Here is a 20,656-nt window from a genome sequence, read left to right as displayed (position 1 = left end):
TTGTTTTTTAAAAAAAAAAACACCTGATAGCTGTTGTTTTATTCGATCAACATGATTAAATATCTTAATAACTGATAATTTCATTTATCATTAAATGTATCATCATAAACTAAACCTTAAAAAAAAAGGTTAGGCATAAAGGTGTCATTCAAACTTAAATCCGGGACTTAATGTAGGATTGGCAGATGGTCTGGCCCTAGCTGCCTGTTTCCCTAACCGGTGTGTGGTAGGTCTGGTCTGGATTTTAATGGTGTTGGATGACATGTGTGTTACTTGTGTCAGCGACTACCCCAAACAGTTGTAAACTGGCTGTTTATGAGTGTGAGGTTGCTGTGAAAAAAGCACCATATTTTTTTTGACTTTCACACCATCTGGGCGAGAAAAACCAAAGGGGCAGTGGCAGCGGTGATGCCGTGCATACAGTAAAAACACACAGCAGAGATCTGAGCCATGCATGTGGAAGATTTAACCTGGAGAAATCTCTAGTCAATCCTATGAAGCTACCATTTTATGTATGTAGGGGCAGTAGAGGCTTAGTTTATTTACACAAAAAAGTGTTGTAACAACAGTTATAATGTAATGCTTTTCAAATGAGCTGAATATGGTTTGATTGCAGTGTGTAGCAGGATCATAAACTATAGATTCTGCATCAATTTGTTTTAACTCTTCATCACAACTATATTTACATTGAGGGAAATATTCAAACCTATGTTTATATGGGGTTGGCACGGTGGTTAGCGCTGTTACCGCTGGGTTCAAACTTACTGACTCCCCAAGGCTCAATGTTATCACTGTGCCAGTGGTTAAGTCCTGCCACAGACTAAAGCATGCTTTGTAAGCTGGTGACTCTAAATTGCCTGTAGGTGTAGATGTGAGTGTCAGTGGTTGCTTCATGCCATATGATTAGCTGACAACCTATCCAGAGTGTACCCCGTCTCCCATATGACTGTCATCGTATCTGCTAAACCTAATCCTAATCCTACTCTGCACTTTGGGAGAGCAGCACCAACCATTGGCAGCAAATAATGCTTTAAAATATTAAACAAAAACAAATACCTGAATCCCAAATATCAATTGAGATTATCTATAACATTAAATGTGATACAGAACATTTTTGCTTCTGCATGTATTATTTCACATAATTGTGAAATAATAACTGTATCATTATCACATCATAAAATAACAAAAAAAAGCTTCTGAGTTATTTACAGTGAGAAATGTACGGTTATCTTATTGGCTTCACTCTATTTTTGTGGTACAGCACTTATGTGTCAATAAAAGCCACATAACTTCACTGTTAACATAAAAACTGATATAAAGTAGCAGCTGAAAATGGTTACTGTCACACTACCATCTTAAAATGGTAGTGGGATTTGGATTCACTGTCATGTCCATTGGCTCGAGGGGGCTCCAATTGGAATATGCCAGATATATTCTTATTATTTAAGTTGCTTTTAAATAGTTTGGCAAACAAATGCATTATAAATGTGGCTATGTTAGTACCCTTTGCTTATGTTGAAACTAGAGGACTCAGCAGTTCATCAAGGGATTCCAGTACCAAGAGCATCCCACATACTGACTTGTCAAGGTGCTTTGTGTGAGTTATGAGTTCATGTCAACTTCTGTCATGAGTTGCAGCTCATGAGCCAAAACATCCATTTATTACAGGCATACCCACAGTACTAAACAGCTCACTAACCAAGGGGTATTCACTTTAGCAAGGCTGTACCAACCTAAACAGCAAAAGATCCAAAGTCAAACCTTAATTGTCTGTGAAAAGAGTCAAACATTTCAAAGTACAGTAACCGTTAGAGCCTGTCAACCACACTGGCTATTACACTGCCGCAAATATTTAAATTTGTGGTTTTGGAGCAGATTTTCAGGGGAATCATGGTGTGCTAAGGAGCTTCAGGCTGAAACATGGATGTATTCAAGTTCAGCCTGGAAAAAGAAAAAACATTTGAGAGCAGGCAGAACGTCGCTCTCGGCCTTTAGCGATATGTAAACACACCATTTTATTAAAGTCAAGCGTGCCAGGGTATGGCAGAGATTATAAAGGGAACAAGGGTTCAGATTGTATACATGGATTGGGTTACTGTACCTATGGAGCGGAGCAATAACCACTTCCATATGTCTGTCTGAACATATGGCACGTTTTCAACATCATCATTCACGTTGAGTGATGGGCGTGGTATTTCAGACAAACAAGTGGGGGGAAAAGACAAATTTCTAGGAGGTATTTACTTACAGTACAGTAAAGTACAAAGTTGTGACAGGATAGCTGTTTAGCTACGCAAAGTAAAACTGGAAAAACCTTCATAGTTTTACCATTATGGTCAAGACAAGGGCAGAATATATTGAGTCTAAAATCACTGCTCCTTCTAGGACTAAAGAACTGGCAAATATTATATGTACACCATTATGAGTTATGTTGTTAAAAAAACTTTTAAAAAATTTTTAAAAAGGCAAATCGCTGAAAGCTGGCTCAAATCCCAGTATAGTCAAAATCTTTTTATTGACATGTTTTTGTATGAGGATGACAGGAAAGACTGGGGCAATGTCTCTGTTACTCTAATAAGCCTGGTTTTTATGCTTTAGCAGAAAGATGGGGCACTAAGCATGACACAGGGTACTTTGTGCTGCAGGTGTATGAAACTTTTTTCTACCTTAAATTTTCTCATAACAACCAGAACTACTGGGTGGTCACAGAGGTCTGTGCACCATGAATGTGACTCTGTTATAACCGGCTCTTATCACCGCATCTCTTTTCCTTCTTCAAATCTTTACCCACTGCACTCTGTGAACTTGCATTAACAGGCAGTTTGCACAAGGAAAAGAAGAAAGGACTCTAGACAACAAAGTGTGAGGTGGGAGTAAAGAGAGACACAGCCAGTGTAGAGTGAGAGTGTGTGTATGTGTCTGCTCCATTGGGCCTTAAAGTGTAGTGTGAGGTACTGACCAGCGACCGCTACTGTTTGTTTGACTGCTGCCTTCCTGACCACTATTCTGGCCAGACTGCTGAAAAACAAAGTTTATCTAACAGTGAAAGCTGGGATGCAAACCAATCACAGGCCACATTCTGGTGAATTTTTAACATGAGTGTGAAAATGATGACAAGAAATTAAATAACAATTTCTCAGTTGACCAGTCAGTTTAGCCCCTACAGCTCAGTTCAGGTAAAAGACTTTGGCAGGGCCTCGTTTTCCACCCACGTGTAACAAAGCAATTCTTTCTTGGTGTATAAATCAGTGTGTATGTGTTCCTGTATGGGAAATTATTTAGGGTGCGAAAGCATTTTACTCTAGTGTGTGACTACGGTCCATTCATGGATTTATTTATTTTTTTCGTACAATGCAAAAACACCTAAATACTCACATAATATGGCTCACACAGTCAAAGATAACAACTGTGGGTCAAATCCAGTGCACGATTGTTCAATTATGACAGAAGGTATACATATCTGCACAAAACCTTTACGGGTTCCTTTGACTATGCGTCTCCTAGTTCGGCTTGTTCACCAGCCAGTTTGAAGTGTAGCCTCAATTTCTTGTTCTTAGCTAACAGGAGAGGCACCCGGTGTAATGTTCTGCTGCTGTAGCCAATCTGCATTAAATGCGTGCATATAGAGGTTCTCTTATGCATACCTTAGTTATAATAAGTAATTATTTAAAGTATCGTTGCCTTGCTATCAACTTGAAGCATTCATAGCATTCTTCTCTGGCATCTGGCATTAACAAGGCAGTTTTATCCAGAGAACTGTTGCTCGCTATTTTCTCTTTGTAAGACAATTTTCTGGAAAACCTTGAGATGGTTGTGTAAGAAAATTCCAGCAAATCAGCAGTTTTTTGAAACGGTCAGACCAGCCCGTCTGGCACCAACAACCATGCCACATTCAAAATCACTTAAATTACCTTTTTCCCCATTCTGACGCTCAGTTTAAACTTTAGCATGTCTATATGCACATATCTGCCTAAAAGCACTGAGTTTGTGTCATGTGACTGGCTGATTAGGCTCAATTTGTGCCATTTACTACCCATCAGTTCCAGAAAAAAAATCAGCTTTTCTGTCTCGTGTTACTTAAAAATTGACTTTGCTTTCTGTATCTGAACTTGTTAAGGTGCTCTGACTACAACGCTTCTAATCTCCTTTGTAGAAGTGCGCTTCAGAACTACTGAAGTATACCTAACAAAGTGGCCAGTGAGTGAATTGTCTTGCTGACAGACAAACAGACAAACTGCGTTGATCATGTAAATAAAAATTAAATATAAAAAAACAGCCATATTTCCTCATCACAGTTAACTTTGTACTATATTAGAATGTTAATGCTGAAGTTATTTTAGGTCATTATTTTATTTCCAGTGTACTTAAGTTGTTGTGGCAATAAAGCTTACTGAAAGCAAAAATGAAAACCCTCAACAATTTTCCACATAGGTCAGTCAGGAATCTGCAGGCCGACCTCTGCAGTCAAATGGGATCATTACCCGGGAAAAGAAATATGTCAAATATGCTACTGCTGTTTCAAAAAGCACAACTCTAATTCCTCTGAATCAAATTTAATCTAAAGTTAACATTATTCATAATCACAGATTACCTAAAGCTTTGAAAATGTGGAACATAAAAAAATCTTTAATCTGTTTAAACATTCTTTAACGAATCAGAGGGACATGATAAGGTCAGTGATAAGACAGATCTCACAGCTGATAGCAACAGGGAAACGAAGTACCCTGACATAATGGGCTCCATTGTAGCCGGTGTGTGTGCGTGAGTGTGCTTGTCCTCTGACCCCACCCGGGATAATTAAGGACACATTTTACCCAGATACCCAGGGGCCTGTGTAATGTGTGTGTGTGTGTGTGTGTGTGTGTGTGTGTGTGTGTGTGTGTGTGTGTGTGTGTGTGGGGACCATCGTGTGCCACATCCCATTCCTTGTACACAACGACCTAACCTGCCCTCCATATGTCTAAGACCAATGCTTCTGGGCTGATTGGCCATATCACTTTCACTCACCAGCTCACATGCAGACACACACATGCACAGTGAACACACATATAAGCACACACCCATACATACAAAAATACACACAGAGGCACACACCTTCAGAGACCAAGCCCTTGTAAAGGCACCTCCTTAGGGGATAGCTCTGAAATGTACTCCTTGTTAGGCACTGGGAGTGGGTTTTGTGTGTGTGTGTGTGTGTGTGTATGTGTGTGTGTGTGTTCATCTGCTTTTCCTCATCTGTTTCCTGCAGCAGACCAATAGTCTGTGAAAGCCTCTCTCTTTCTGCTCAAAGCTCACTGCTGTTCTACTCAAAAATGACCCCCCAAAGGTTTACACAGTAACATTGCTTAAAAGCAAAAAAACACAAAACAAAACAACAAAATTGGATTAAGAAATTAATACAATTTGGTCCACTCTTCTCATACAGCTCTGTATAAGAAGTATGAAATGAACTGAAACTTTATGACATGCCAAATTCAGAATGTAATGGCGCTACTTTTCAATAAGACTCCCCTTATTGATGGCTAATAAATAGTTTATAGATGTGTTATTAATTATCTGTAAACACTTTATGCAAAAATAAGCTGATTGTTGGACATTACATTAGAAAACTGTCCAAAATATAATCAATAGATCAATCAGTGATTTACAACAAAGACAAATTCAAAGGATAGAGAAAATGAATGAATCAATTGATTGTCCATTTTCAAAACAGAATAAAGAAAGTCTGGCTGATGGACTTATGCACACATAAAGTGAACACACACACACACACACACACACACACACACACACACGCACACACACACATAGAAGTATGCTTGATTTCTGTTCTTATCACCGTCCCTGTTTTCATTGGATTCTTTTATTAGATGGGTGATACTTATGAGGTTGCTATGTAGTGTTAAAAGAATTCAAAGTATTATGCTGACATTTCTAAATGACTCAAACACACCACAAGTCTGCTTCTGGTTAACCCTGCATTGATAAAATTATGGTTTATAGAAGATCTCCTTTAAACTAAACTATTTGGACTCAAAGTTGATAAAGACCATCTATCAGTCAGTGAGTTATTCATTCATAGGGCTGATTAGCAGCACCGGTTTCCATAAATCCAATGCAATAACATCCAAAAAAATTGTTTTCTTTATTTAAAGACAACAGTAAGAGACACGAATTCCCACTTATATGTATAAATGTATATATATGTGTGTGTTTCTGGACTCTGCCCTTTCAGTTCTGGGAAGACAAGCTAAATTCAGCTTTTCTGGGGCTTCTGTTCACCTCTTCCTTAACCTCCTAGGACCTGGCGTCCACATATGTGGACATCACATTTTGAGTTGTTTAGACCAAAATACTACATTTTGCTCTACAAGTGTCTGATATCCACTTATGAGGACATTATACTGCTATTGTTCTATCGAAATTTAAAGCGAATGCCCTCATATGTGGATCTCATTTTTCTCAGAAACAAAAATCAGGTAAAAAAAAAATAAAAATCACGTAATTCTTTGTTTTTACATTCATCCGGTCCCAATCAGCCCAAATAGCAAAGAGAAATTAAAAATGCATGCCATGAAAGAGTTCGGGTCTTAGGAGGTTACGATGTCTTTGCTTTCTCTACCTGAGTTTGCTAAGCTGCTCTGACTAAGAAGTCTCTAATCTCCTTTGTAGGAGTGCTCTTCAAACAAAACTGGAATTAAAGTCATTATATTAAATGGATAAAAGTAATTATTATTACCCTGCCACCAAGGGAGCAAGCCAACAACCACACTGGAACATCCAGCCACGCACCCCAGAACAAACAAGCATCCACATCCCAAAGACGGGCAGAAGCATCCAGCCGGGAGCAGGACCATGTCCCACAGGGGTCAAGGCTTAGTGAGCCCCAGGCCCCGCCATGCACACACACACACACACACGCACACACACACACACACACACACACACACACACACAGACCATTCACTCATTCAGTCATTTTGAAGGTAATTAAGTAAATTTGTGTCCAGGAGTTTTGGTCTGGACTGAAGGAAAGATCTCATTACCACTTTACAAATACACATACACATAGAAGTATCCACGGGGAGGAACTCGTGGATTTGGGATATTATACGTATATAGCGGCATTTACTGTATCTAATAACACACTAGTAAACCAACAACCCACACTGCATATTATAAAGCTGATACTCCAAACACTGATCACAGAGTTCACTGTTCATTTTTTTCTGTGTGTATTTTGTGTAGATTAGAGAACACCAACCTGCTCCAAAAGCAAAAAAGAAGCTCTTGTCTGGGTGTTCCTCAAGCAGAGCCTTGACCCTCTTGCCCATCCTTTCATTTCTCTTGTAGATGAGTTCCTGTCGGAAGTAGCTGTCTATTTCCTGGGCAGTGGCCTGCTCATTGGGTGGCAGTGTCACATTATTGAAGTTAGGGACCTATAGTTCCCAAGGTAGTTGGCCATGAAAGTAAAACACAGAAGACATGATTGTTTATTTATAGGTTATTTGCAAACCTTTGACTAAGGTTGAATCAATAAAAAATCTGAAATTCTTAAGACATATCGTTCAAGGGTTTTTACTTATTTATTTTCTTTACATGACTGATGGTACAATTGACTTAAAAGCCTTTGGACTGACAAAGATCTCATGAGATTGGCAGGAGAAACATATAGCAATGGTGGCAAAGAAAGAACAGAAGTAGCTAAGTATGGAGAAAGTGCATGTGTGCGCTGGGGGTGTGTGGGGTGGGGGAAGAAGAAGGTGAGGTGGGTCAGTAGGTTAGGGGTGAAAGTAAAAGGTTAAGGGTTGTGCCAGTTGGACAAACCTAAGATCAAAATGAATCTAAGCTTATTAGACAGACTGAAAGTTACAGATAAGACAAGACAAGATAAGATGAGATTGTGGATGATCTGACCTGTGATGTGTCATGATTGAAGATAATGGAGTTGAGATCTCCACAGTTGTAGTGCCTGATGAGGTCTTCAGTGGTATATGGGACCTGTAGGCTTCCTGCCCTTAAAGACTCCTGTTGTAATAAAGTCTGGTTCAGGGCAAAGATCACCTAAAATAAGACAGGGATAACCAATTAATGAAAGATTTATTTCTACCTCCCTCTAAGACCCAGAGGTTTTTCTGGGGTCAAAAATATGAAGATCAAGCAAATTAATGTCAATTATATGTGTAAAATACAACTTCTAACAATCAAACAAGCAGCGAGTCAGCAACCTCACACATACATGTGAGCATTGGTATGTTCTGGTGTAATTACTGGATACCAGCAATAAACAGTGCCCTCTCAACTACAAGCCAAAGCAATCTTTGAACAGTTATTGGCTGTGCAGTGTGCCACTGCTAAAACTGCCATGCAGCTGAAGAATGCTATTAATGATGACAGTTGTATTCAGGAGGCTTCATTCTGTGACTCTGAGGTTTTATTTCAAGGCCTGCCAAACAAAGAGAATCAAATTGAGAGTTAAAGATATTCCCAGATCAGCTGTTGAGCAATGCAACACAAAAAAACAAAAACAACAAAGAAAGAGGATCAAGAGAAATGACAGCACATGTGGCTGTCAATGCAAGACAATGTCAATTATCCGTAAGAGAGAGGAGCTCTGCTGCTAAAAAAAACACAAATGTCTGATAAAAGGTGAGAGGATAGCTCACCTAGAGCGGAAAATCTTGAGAAGCGAGGAATCCACATAAGGAAGATTTTTGCTGTGATGATATGTAGTGGTAACTGCCACAGTGGGGAAATGGAGAGGAGCTATCAGTTTCAACATAGCGCAGCATGCCTAGCCTTTTGGAGTCCAGCCTGGTTTAGAGTTAAAATGATCCATTATCTGAAAACTATTTTATGTACACTCTTTATAGGATTCCATTTAAAAGTTGTTGAGCTATACTAGTCTGACTGACAGACACTGTCAGCAAACAGCAAACATGTTAAATTTTAGGCAAGACTGGGCATAAAATTCTGATTTACGTGTCCTATTGAATTAACCACTTTAAAAAGGACACTTTTTTCTGCCTGGACCCCTTTCAGCTTTGCAGCACAGATTCAGCTTTTGTGTGAGCATGAAATCAGCCAGTGTTTGGTTAGAGAGGCCTGGTGAGATGAAAGACATATGCACACATGCACATGCAAATATAGATATACACAATTGCACATCAGCGCACGCACATGCTCAGAAAGCTGTACAGTCTACACATCAGACTTGAGACAGGGGTTCGTACAGAAAGCACCGCCAGTCACCTCAGTGCATGGTCTCCCTCTGATCTCTCACCGCACACACACAGACACATGCACACAAACACACACCTTTCACCCTGGAAGCCATTGATCTCAATCCCAGTGACAGAAGAAAGTTTTGTATAGTTTATTTGCTTCTCAAAAGGAACAATGAGTCAAAGTGAATACGTTTTTGGTTAGCAGTGGAACTATGTAAATTTGTCCACAGTATGTCAGCATGTTTTTGCAATTCACCAGTTTGTGTGTGAAGCCTCAGCTCTTGAATTCTGTAACGATATGCGTATCTGTATGCAAGGCGGACCTGAGCGGCTATTTTTTTGTTATGTTTTTGCTTTTTATGTTCTGCTTTCTAAGGTGCTCCGATGACACTTTTCCCCCTCGGCTTCCCCTTTGTGGGAGCCTCCTTATAGCTGAAGAGAGCAGGAGAGGAGAGCAGCGTGGAGCAGATGCCTTCTTGTCAGGGGGACAAAGAACCCCTCCGTCACCCTCTCTTCTCCTCTCCTCTGTGCTCCCTCCAGCTTTCATCGGCCGCGCATCAAAGTGGAGCTCTGCATATGAAAAGGACCCCCGTCTTTATGCCACGCAAATTAGCCTATCGCCGCCCCTCCCCGACTCATTTCACAAAAACACCCTCACATCTGTGCCATCTCCGTGAAGGAAGGCCCTCATCTGCAGGGTCTCCCCTTTTTCACTGCTCTCCCTTCTCCTCTTTCTGTGCTCGCCATGCCTTTCAGCCCCTTAAATTATGGTAGTGAAGGGAGAGGAGGAGGGAGCGGAGGTGTGGGTGAGGGGGAGGATCAGTCATATATAGGCAGCTTAAAGTACAAAAAAAAATGCGGGGAAGGAATAAGACAGACAGAAAGAAAACACTAACCAGAAAGTGAGGAAACAGAAAAAAAGCAGTAAAGTGGAGGACTGAAAGGAAGAAAACCTTAACAAATCATTCCTTTCTTTCTGCTGTAATCGTCCTCTTCTACTACTCCATTGCGGGTCAGCGGGTGCTTTTTCCCCACTCGGCTCCTTTCATCAGATCCCCCTGTTTCTTCTGCTGTCCCCTAACCCGCCCCCTCCTGCACACACAGACAGACACACAGACACACCCCTTGCTGATATCAAAGAAAGCGGAGCCAATGAAAGTCAATAATTGTCCTTTGTCATGGAAATCTCCCCTCTTGTGGAGATGGAGTGGGGTGGGTGTGTGCATCTAGAGCAAACATCATCACGGTCAGATTCCCACATGTGGAGATTTGGAGTGTTCAAAAAACTCTTGCTGCTCTCGCCCTGGAGTTTGGAGTCTTAGTTTAAGGTTTTGAGTTTTGTAGAGTATTGTTAAGGTGTTACACCTCCTCAACTATTTAGTAAAAATTGTCATTTGGTTGCGAGCCAAGTGGAAAGATGCTTTAAATCATGTGAAGGAACATGTACCAGAGCCAAATGTTGATTTTCTCTAAAGCAGAGGTGTCAAACATAAGGCCCGGGGGTCAAAATCGGGCAAGCAAAGATGCCAGTCCGTTTCACTGGAAGGCTTTTTTAATTTTGAACTTTTCAGGATATTTTCATACGTTTTACAGCTTTTTTCTATTAATAAAGATCCCTTGTCATTCATTCTACACCAAAGTTAGATAATGGACAAACAATTAGATGAAAAGTTCCTGCTATAGATATATCTACTGAATCATTTGTCTAGGTGTCTTTCTTTAAAAGAAACACAATACTTTTTAAAAACAAATAATTTTTGCTATCTTGACAAACTAACATTGTCCATTAACAACACAGATGAGCAGGACTGATAATGTTTGCTCTCTAAAGGCCCCAGTATACCCACCAGGTTGCTGGCTTCACGGCCTCATTCATTTATGCTCTCTGTTATGGCAGCAAAGCAGGTAGCCACTACATTATTTTCCTGATCAGAGAACTACATGTGCACTGATGTAGGAGAAGAAGAGATCAAAACAAGGAGAAAAAAACTGCTTTTTCCAGTTTTGTCCACAAAGTATCATCTTTTCAACTGTTCCAACATCTCCCTTTATATAATCTGTGAATGTTTGAGCATTTCTACTGATATACCATTAAAACAGCAGGGAAAAAAAACAACACAGTCATGTCTTCAAGCAGGTTACAAAACTTGATAAGTGCACGACCAAGAAACGGTGGCTAGTGACAGCAGATTTGACGTCAATTCACTGCACTGAATATAAAATATCCCTAAGTCCAAAATTAGCATTAGCATTTTATTGTTAGCCAAAGCCACTAGACCCTATTTTAATGATAGCACGCGGCAGCTCTGTAATTAATCAGGTAACATGTGTCCAGGCTAACATGTATGACAACTGTTGATAAAGAGTGGGCTGTTGGTCTTTTAATAAGCATCACCAAGTTTGTTGCACTACTTTTCATGTGTTCAGCTTCTAGTGAGGGGAAGGGCTGTGAGCCTGTCAGCTTACAGTGGGGCTGTGTAAAGCAGAGCGTCAGCTGGTGGAAGTGAAGAAAGCACTGTTGATTTCAATACTGCTGCAAATGAGTATCTAATGCGATATAATCTGTGCTTTTTCTTTATCAATTAGTATTCGAGTATCAGTGTTTTTTGGTTTGGTGTCAAAAGGTATCGAAACTTTCAGTTCTGGTGACAAACCTATTCAGTACTAATGTGATGGCACCATAAATAAGTCAGCACAATTAATTCCATAACACAGGAATAATATAGGAATAGGAATAGTGTCACAGTTTAGAGAAGGACCTCTTTTGTATCCAGGGAAAGACAGCGGCACAACAGCCAGCAGCATTCAACACTGGTCTGCTTCATGTTACTTTAGGTTCAGTATATTTCGGCCTTAATGCTGCCATCATAATCACCATAATCATAACAAGCAAAGATAAGATGACTTTACGTCTTTAATCTCGCCAACAATGTCATCAACACATTTGGTCTGTATATAAATATATAGACTATGTAAACTATACGAGAGATCATGTCATAATATGAATCTGGCATAATGTGACCAACATGTAAACACAAAGCTATATTCCTTTTATGGCAAAGCCTCCAGCTAATTTATGTTATTCTGATTGTAAGAGCTGGCACTGAGATTTAGAGAGTGTTTGACTAGTTTAATTTTCAGCTGGGCTTTAATGAGACACTAAAGATGAGCATGTGTGCTGGTGCGTGCAAGCGTCTTTGTGGTTTTTTTGTGATTTTTCCAAATATTCTGTTTTTGTGTGCCTAAGTGAGCAGAAAAAGCATATGGAGTAACACACGTTTTATAAAGTAGGCTATCCACACTGCTGACAAACCATGTCCTCAGACAGATGCGTGCACACACACACAGAAAGAGAGAGAGTGAGACAGAGATCTTCCAGGCAATCTCCCAAGTACAAATGAAGACTCCCAACAGCTCCTCGGTTTCCTACTTGCTTGTGATGCTATCACAGTAATACAAGTCTCCTTTTCTCTTTGTCATACATGCACATAAATAAGACAGAAACAGGCACTGAGTATGATTTATACCAGCAACAGTAAGAGAAAGGTTCAGACCAATAATAGAGAAGAAAACAAAGAAAAAAAGGGAGAGAAAAAGAACAGTAGTGAAAAGACTTTCACTACTGTTGTTATCGATGAAACCTCAGGATGAGAGTATAGACGAAGACGAATGCAGGCAGAAGTAGGCAGAGACGGGGATTCTGAATTACTTATGAGTGATGTTATCAGCGAAATGTTAGTCAGAGCAGTCAGCCCTAAAACAAGACCCATCAGGAGCACAGCAGCACTGCTAGGACTTCACAAAACAGTGATTCGGAGACCTTGTGCTGTCCTCAGGTAGTTAACATTTAAACACCAATGCCCTGTGATTTGATTGTGATGGGGTTCAGGAAGTAACGTCTATTTTTATCTGAGTTTCCAGACAAAACAGGCTGAACTTCTAATACCTAAGATGATTAAAAAAATGTGACTGATTTCAAATTGATTGTTTTCTCTTTCATAATAGTCTCATTGTGTATTTTAAACTGAAAGTCTCAATTTGTCCACTCCACAGTTTCAGAGGTTTCAGAGGTTTAAAACCATGAAAAACGAACTTTCGCGTTTCAGTGTAACATCTAACAGTCTTGAGAAAAAAAAATCAACATAACGTGTTTATTTTGTATTTTTCTGCTGCTTTCTGGTCAAATAAATATCCAATATTGGTTTTGAGCCAGGAAAAGGTGTATGAAAATAAAGAGAAAACCTAAATAAACTAAAAAGGTGGTTTAAACCATAACTACAAGCTGAAAAGCGAAAGAAAACATAGCAAGTTTCTTTTTCTATAAGACTGTGGTTAAAAAAAGTGAAGATACTGCCAGTTTTATGATTTTTGTCTTTATGTTTGTAAAGAAACGGCTGTTTAATGGCTATTGCGGCTGCAAAAGTGGAAATAAAGTGTTTTATTCAGCAGACATTCACTGACACTCCCACCGCACAGAAACCCACCGCACACACATAAATCTTTCACCACAGCGCAACCTTTTCACTTTCTTGCTGAAAACCCACCATTTAAACACAGATACGCACACCTGTCAGTTTGACTTATCCGTATTGTTGCTTCTTTCTTTCAATTCCCTCCTTCCAACTCCCCTGAGCATATTTTCTCCGACTTGCCTACACATCTCTCCCTCACACATTTATCCTCCCATCGTTTCATACCTCCCTTCTTCTCCTCTTTCATCCTGCATATTCCTTCACTCCCTCTTTTTCCATCCTTCTCTCCTTTGATCCTATAGATCCCCTCTATCAGATCTTTTTAAGATTTGACCCTTACATTCCTCGGGTCACTAATGACCTCCTCGCTCCGTGTGTATGTTTTCGTGTATGTACGTGTGTATAACCTGTACAAGATTAGGTCTCATCTTAGTGTGTTTATATGTACATGTATGTGTCTGTGCCTATATGTTTGTGTGTGTGTGTGTGTGCTTAAATGCTTCATCATCATGGATTACTGCCCGCTCTGCAGAACTCAGAGCAGACCTTTGAAGAAAGATTTATTAATTTTCCAATGCAACAAAAGAAGGAAAGTATTGGGCAAGGATTTCCTGTACAGGAAAGAAAGAGGAGAAAGTAAAAAAGTCATCAGGCCCAAAGCTTTGAAAATAATAATGACCAAAAACGTATTCTCTCTCTTTAGGGAAAAAGTATCCTCATATACCATTTATATTTCCTAATCCTTATGATCCTTGTGAGTTAATGCTGACATGAACAACTCCTTTAATAGCCAGGTTAAGCCCACAGTTTCATTTTAAATCACTAAAATACTAAAATCATCAGCAAGCAATTTTTACTTCACAAGTGTGTTTATAAAAGCCAAGTCATCTAAGATGAGCAAGGATTTCACTAATAGCTGTTATCAGTAAAGTAATATGTTTGTTTTGTCTGCTTTTTAAAAATGTTTTCAATGAATAAGTTAATGTGCATGTTTTGTTTCCTCATAGATCTCTTGGGAGGCTGAAGTTTAAACTTAGAGTGTGTCGATACAATTTCTTATTGATTAATTATTTGGAGTAGAGTTATGCCTCCAGACTTCAGCACATAAAAAAAATGAGCACATGCTCCATGTACATCACAGAGAAACCAGCGGCCAGCACTCAGACCACATTCATATGAAACCGTGACTACACTTCTCCTTCTCTTCCTCTCTGTGCGTTCTCTCTCTTTCTCTATTTATCTCTGTCCAAAACCTATCTCTCGCCCTCCTCGCTTCCCTTCTGTCTCTCTCTCCCTTTCTCTCGCCCTGTAAAAACATTCTTGCGGGGTGCATTTACCTTGGTGCCTGACACAGCCAAATATTTAGGCTGTCACAGGGAATCAGCCTCAAACCAAATGGCTCGAGGTTTCTACACGCGCATTGTGTGTGTGTGTGTGTGTGTGTGTGTGTGTGTGTGTGTGTGTGTGTGTGTGTGCACGCGCGCGCAGATCGTGGGGGTTGTGGTGATTGAAATGTCAACTTCTCAAACCCCCGCGCTCTATCCGGCTATACTGCTTCGCTATACCCTGAACAAGCTGTACAGGAGTCCTAACAACACGCCGTTTGCACACAAGGGTCATTCTTAGTCTGTGATCAGCCCCTTGATTTACTGTAATGTCTTCTTATACCTGATTGACTGTCTAAGTAAAAATGCCAAAATGTCAAAGTTCAGTAACTCCAGCTTTTCTAACTTTTTATATAAATTAACATAACAACAGTGGCTTCTCTGTGCAAAGCTAATTTCCTAATCAACATAGAAGCACTGTAAACACACACTTTCCCACACACACATGCTGCCACCTGTCATCACACATTCTGACAGTGACCAAACAGGAGTGTCCACTATTCGCAAAATTTTCCTGCCTCTGTCTTCCTGCCTGTCACTCTTCCTTTCTCTCACACGTACATACAAAACAGGCCCACACAGCAACCAGCGAGCCACTCGGCGACTCGGTCCACCAAGACACAACACAAAGATCTTGAAAACACAGCGAGCCACAAGGAAAACAGCCATCAATCTCGACGACTGTCTGTTGACTGAAAGAACACTATTAATTCAGGACAGCACGAGTCAAGAACAACACTGCCAAGCTGTTTCATGCCGAGATTCAAGCCAAAACAGCTGCGAACACTTACTGCAGACGCACACTGACCATCTGAGAATGTATGTGTGTTATCACGCAAACAGGCAAAGAAAGAAGAGTAGATTAATTCAAGATTTTCCACACTCAAACAGGCAAAAATTAGCCACCGGCCACGTCGGAAATAAATTGTTTTATCTTCTTTCATCTGGGAAAAAGTTGTAATATTTCGGTACAGCAGGTTGCTTCAATAGCAGAGTGTTGTATGCCATTGTAGACAAATGGCTGGCCATCAACAAACTGGGAATCGCAGCTGGACAAAAAAAAAACAGCCAAGCAAGGATACAGGCAAGAAAAAGACTTTCCAGTATTTCCAATATCTGGAAATATCTCAGTGTCGAGTTTATAAAAAACATAGTTTTAGATGCATGAATTGCATTTTAGTCCGTGTGCTCTTTTGCACTCCAACCTCTGCAGAAACAGAAAAATCCCACTCAGTGCACTCATTCCACAAACTTTGCCCCCTTGGTGATGGTGGCAGCTATTTCATCCTTAGCCTGTGGCGATAACAATGCATAGATCAAGACTGCTTGATGGTTTCTTGCAAGGCCAGAGGAGTATTTATTAAAAGCTTATCCATTTACATCGCTGCCAAACCACAGTGATTCAAAGAATGGACGTAGTTTGTTATTTTCGAGTTGACAATTCTGTTATATTCTGCAGAACTACTCTCGTATTTGTAGTAAGGTTATTTTAACCAGCTTTTTGTCTTTATCAGTGTATGTACAGAGTAAACACAGACCAATCACATGCATTCTAAGTCATCCACATCATGCTACACAGATAATTGAACCTTTATTCAGCACACATGTGAAAACAGGAAACTGCAAAGAGTCAAGATGCAGAAGTCCAAAGAAATTATGGAAACATATGAAGACAAAAAGAGGCTGAAGGTGAAAAGGTTTACATGGGAAATGTAAATTACGGAAGAAGAGGAAAAGGGAAAACTCAAACTACTACTACTACATGCCCAAAACTTTAATCCAACAGCGTTGACTAAATTGCTTTGTTAAGATGATTATTTTATACTTTTTTGAATCTGTATATTAATCCCGTAAAAAGTTTGGACATTGAATTGAAATACACCAAATTCCTCACTGCACAGGATGATGGGGGCAAATGATGTTTAAAAAAACAACAACAGACAGCAGGATAAGAAATTGCTCTCCAAGTTCTCCAAGAAATAAAGACACAGCAGGAATTAAAAACCCACATAGTGCTATTTACCACTGGCCTAGACTCAGAACCAAATCACCGCGGGCAAACCAAACTGAAGAAGCCAGGCACATGCACAAGCACACACGCTTATTTACAGTAATATGCATGTGAACACTTTCAGTCAGCTTGCATCACTTCTCTTATTCTAAACAAAAACAGAGACTGGAATCCCAATAAACTCAACATCGACCTTTAACGCCATCAGCAGTATAAACGCTACACCTCCCAATCACCTACAGAATAAGTCTATGCAATGGAAAATGGGCCCTTGCATCCAAACCATCTGAGAAATTAATCTGTTTATTGTTCTGTCAGGCTGATCAGTACAGGAGACAAAGGAAGTAAAGGAGATCAACAGAGGGTGAAAATATTTTTGAGACAAACAGCGGGAGGAAAGAGAGAATCGTGTTTCCACGGAAAGAAAAAGAAATAGCGGTTAAAAAAAAGATAGGTAGGCCAAGTGAAAATCAGAGAGTGTGATGGTTGTTGTTGTCTAGACATCTACCACTTCCCACAGCTTCACAACCACAGATTTATGAACAGTCAACAAAATATGAAAAACATCCAAACATCACAAATGTGCTGGGAGTTCAGTTTTCAGAGAAGTGTCCCTCTGCAACTATTGTGAATGGTACAAATATAAGCATCCTGATATGCAAACTGACACCAAAATAGCAACTGTCAAAGCAACACAAATGATGAAATATACTGTAAAAACAGCAAGCGAAGAGGCTTCAACACGTTTTAGATAAGGGGAGGAAACTGTGAAATAAGAAACAGCCAATGAAAGATTCACACAGGGTCAAAGAGTGGTTTGCATACAAGTTTAGATGGTGAGGAATCAAACTTTGCATCATGTCTGTAAAGTTTCTTTATTATTGCAGACTCAGAAACAGTTTCAAAGTGTGTGACTTCAGAAAAACTGCAAATGTGAAAAAAAAATACAGCGTGCTTGTTTTTTTCCCCAACAACAAAGATACTGAGTACAAAATTAAAATAAAAAGCAACAAGTACTCACCTGAGCAGTTTGCATCAGAGTGAGTCTGGTAGGTTTTGCTTTCTAAATTACTTTGAAAATAGATAAACAAAATCGATGTTTGGGGGCAGAAAAAGTATCGCAAGTAACAGACCATGAAAATTAGTTATATCGATGGTATTGAAATACATAGGTTAAAAACCTTACCAAACAGTTTTGTTGAAGTCACAAAACCACCTGAAACTCAAACCTCAAAAGCCAAACCTAAAAACGCCTCAACTTCTGAGTAGAAATTCCACAAATGCTGGAAAAGTATGTGTTCACAAAGGCTTAGGTACACCATAGCAGGTTTTTTAAACGTTATTTTAGCCTGGTATTTGAATGCAGCAATGTCAATAATGTAAAATATTTGACTATTTTCAAAAAATGATTCAAACACACATATAGCACGTCACGCAGACAAAAATGCACGGCACACAAAAACCACACACCGCATAAGTTTATACAACATATCTGTCTTCATCTACAGATACAAAACAAGTCAAATCACCAGACCATCACATTTGCCGTTGTATTCAGACCAATATGTGTCAGTTATCTTAGCAGCGATTTATCAAAAGGAGTGTTCCTCTGAAAAGATCTTATCGAAATCAACTACGGGCTTCCAGAATTGGAAAAATTGCTTTTACCATTTTTTTTTTCGTTCAGGTAAAGGGAAACTGTGCAGGCCGTGTGACACTCAAACCTCCAATTAGCTCTGTTCTCAGCCAAAAACACATATATATCAATTTTCCAATTGGGTAAGAAAATGAGGCAGGGACAGGTGAGGCAATGTTTAGTAGTTACTTTGACAGTCTAATGCTTTTCTTTTTAGAATGTGAGCAGCTTAATTCCTTTTAGAAAAATCAGCTAAATAGTGTCCTAACCTGACATGTGCAGAGTGTCTGCAGCACTATTTACTGTCAAATGCTTTCACCATAAGGTGTACTGCTTCACAATGAAAGAAGACCAGGTCTGCATGCAAGGCACCTAACAAAAGCCCAAGGAAAGACAGAAATTTTCCTGCCTCTCCTTTGGACAGCTTGACAATGTCTGTGGTGTGCTGCTGCCTGAGGTAAAGGCTATCTGATTACCTTTGCAGGTCCTGATTAGCTGTGGAGCATGTGTAGCTCGGTGTCTCTTTGCCAGCTCATGTCAGATATTCGTGTAAGTGATCACAACTGTCTAATCAACCATGGTTACCATGCCTAATTCTATAAAGAGTTAAATTAGAGTGTTTAATTATGCCCACACAAAGAAGTAAGTGCCAGATCTGAATCATGTGAAGGCTACCCACATGGCAATTTTTGTCAATACAAAGTTATAAAAGGAGGAGAAAATGTGGGCAAGGTTTTGTGGAGCAATTTTAGTCTGACAGTGGAACACTGATAATAAGCTAAGCTACAGAGTAACTTTTTTGGGCCTCTCCAGCTCATGCTAACCTTAAAAACCAGCACTATGAAGATGATTCTAATTGTCAAAGGCTACCTTAAACGATGACTGGTTCCTTCGTCATACACACATTGTAGCTAATCTTAAATTAATGAATGAATAAAGTTATTACCAGAATTCTCAGCAGAATACAGCAAAAAGATCATTTCAAAAGCATCTTCCTCATTTCGCTGCATTTGCAGCATGTGTAAGGTCCTGGCCTCCACTCCCAACATGACAGCTATTCGTCATTTACAAAACATTTCACTTTTTCAGCTAATTTGTAGAAATTGCCACGCAGCAAAAAATATCTCAGAAGCATCTAATAGTGGGTCGAGCTGTGTTTTCTGAAACTGAACACAGCCTGGCAAGTGACACGTTAGTAATGGCACGTAATGGTCAAAAAGCAGCTTTGCAATGTATTTAAGAAATCATCACCTAGCTGGGGGGGGGGGAGAAATCTAGTGGATGCTCAAGGCAGCTATTCATTACAGACCTGCTGTGAATGAGGTGTGTAACAGCACTGAGACAGTTCAAAACATCTGTGCAGAACTCTCACAAAGTGTGCTGTGTGGCACTCACCTGTGAAACTTCACCGAAACCCCAAAAATGTGGACTGGAGCCAGAAGGACACAAGTGCATTTATGGTCATTTATCTCTTTTAAAAGTTTATTCAAACACATTAAGTATTATCAGAATCATTTACCTGCTTCATTTAATGGTCAATAACATCATTGTATTTTACAGACTGAAGCCGAAGCCAAAAAAAAAAAAATCTTAACTGGAAATACGTGCTACAAATGTTTAATCAACTTTTTTCTAAGTATGAGAAAGCTGACCTCAAAGCAAACATATGAAAATATAATTATCTGACATTCCTTCAAATTAAAAATGATAAATATATTATTTTCCTAATTTTAAAAAATGTCCTTTAGAAAAAAAAACCTTTTGACAAGTTCCAGGTGACACAGAAACTATTAATCCTCTGTGTGGGAGCTTGCGGACAGCTTTGGCCTTGTATCACTCGGCTGAAGTCCAGCCAGGTTTGGCTCACTTCGACAGGCAGTGGAGTAACTGGATTTAATCCAGACCAGCCACAAACCTCAGCAGCA

The 20,656-nt window shown here is 39.6% G+C and overlaps 1 protein-coding gene across 1 annotated transcript in view; it reads right to left on the bottom strand.

Moving 5' to 3' along the window:
- Positions 1 to 20,656, bottom strand: part of trabd2a (TraB domain containing 2A) — a 57,725-nt gene that overhangs the window by 23,376 nt on the left and 13,693 nt on the right. Inside the window, exons 3-4 of the mRNA XM_085463480.1 lie at positions 7,918 to 8,064; positions 7,265 to 7,439 (exon numbers count right to left, since the gene is read on the bottom strand). Of these exons, the coding sequence (XP_085319606.1) occupies positions 7,265 to 7,439; positions 7,918 to 8,064 (322 nt within the window). The remainder of the gene's footprint in view (positions 1 to 7,264; positions 7,440 to 7,917; positions 8,065 to 20,656) is intronic.

Source organism: Copadichromis virginalis, linkage group LG7, assembly GCF_057382275.1.
Source record: "Copadichromis virginalis isolate Kocher_CV1m ecotype Utaka linkage group LG7, C_Virginalis_male_GT1.1, whole genome shotgun sequence".
NCBI classification, from domain to species: Eukaryota; Metazoa; Chordata; class Actinopteri; order Cichliformes; family Cichlidae; genus Copadichromis; species Copadichromis virginalis.
The sequence above is the reverse complement of the archived record's forward strand: the minus strand, read 5'-3'. Positions and strand labels throughout refer to the sequence as shown.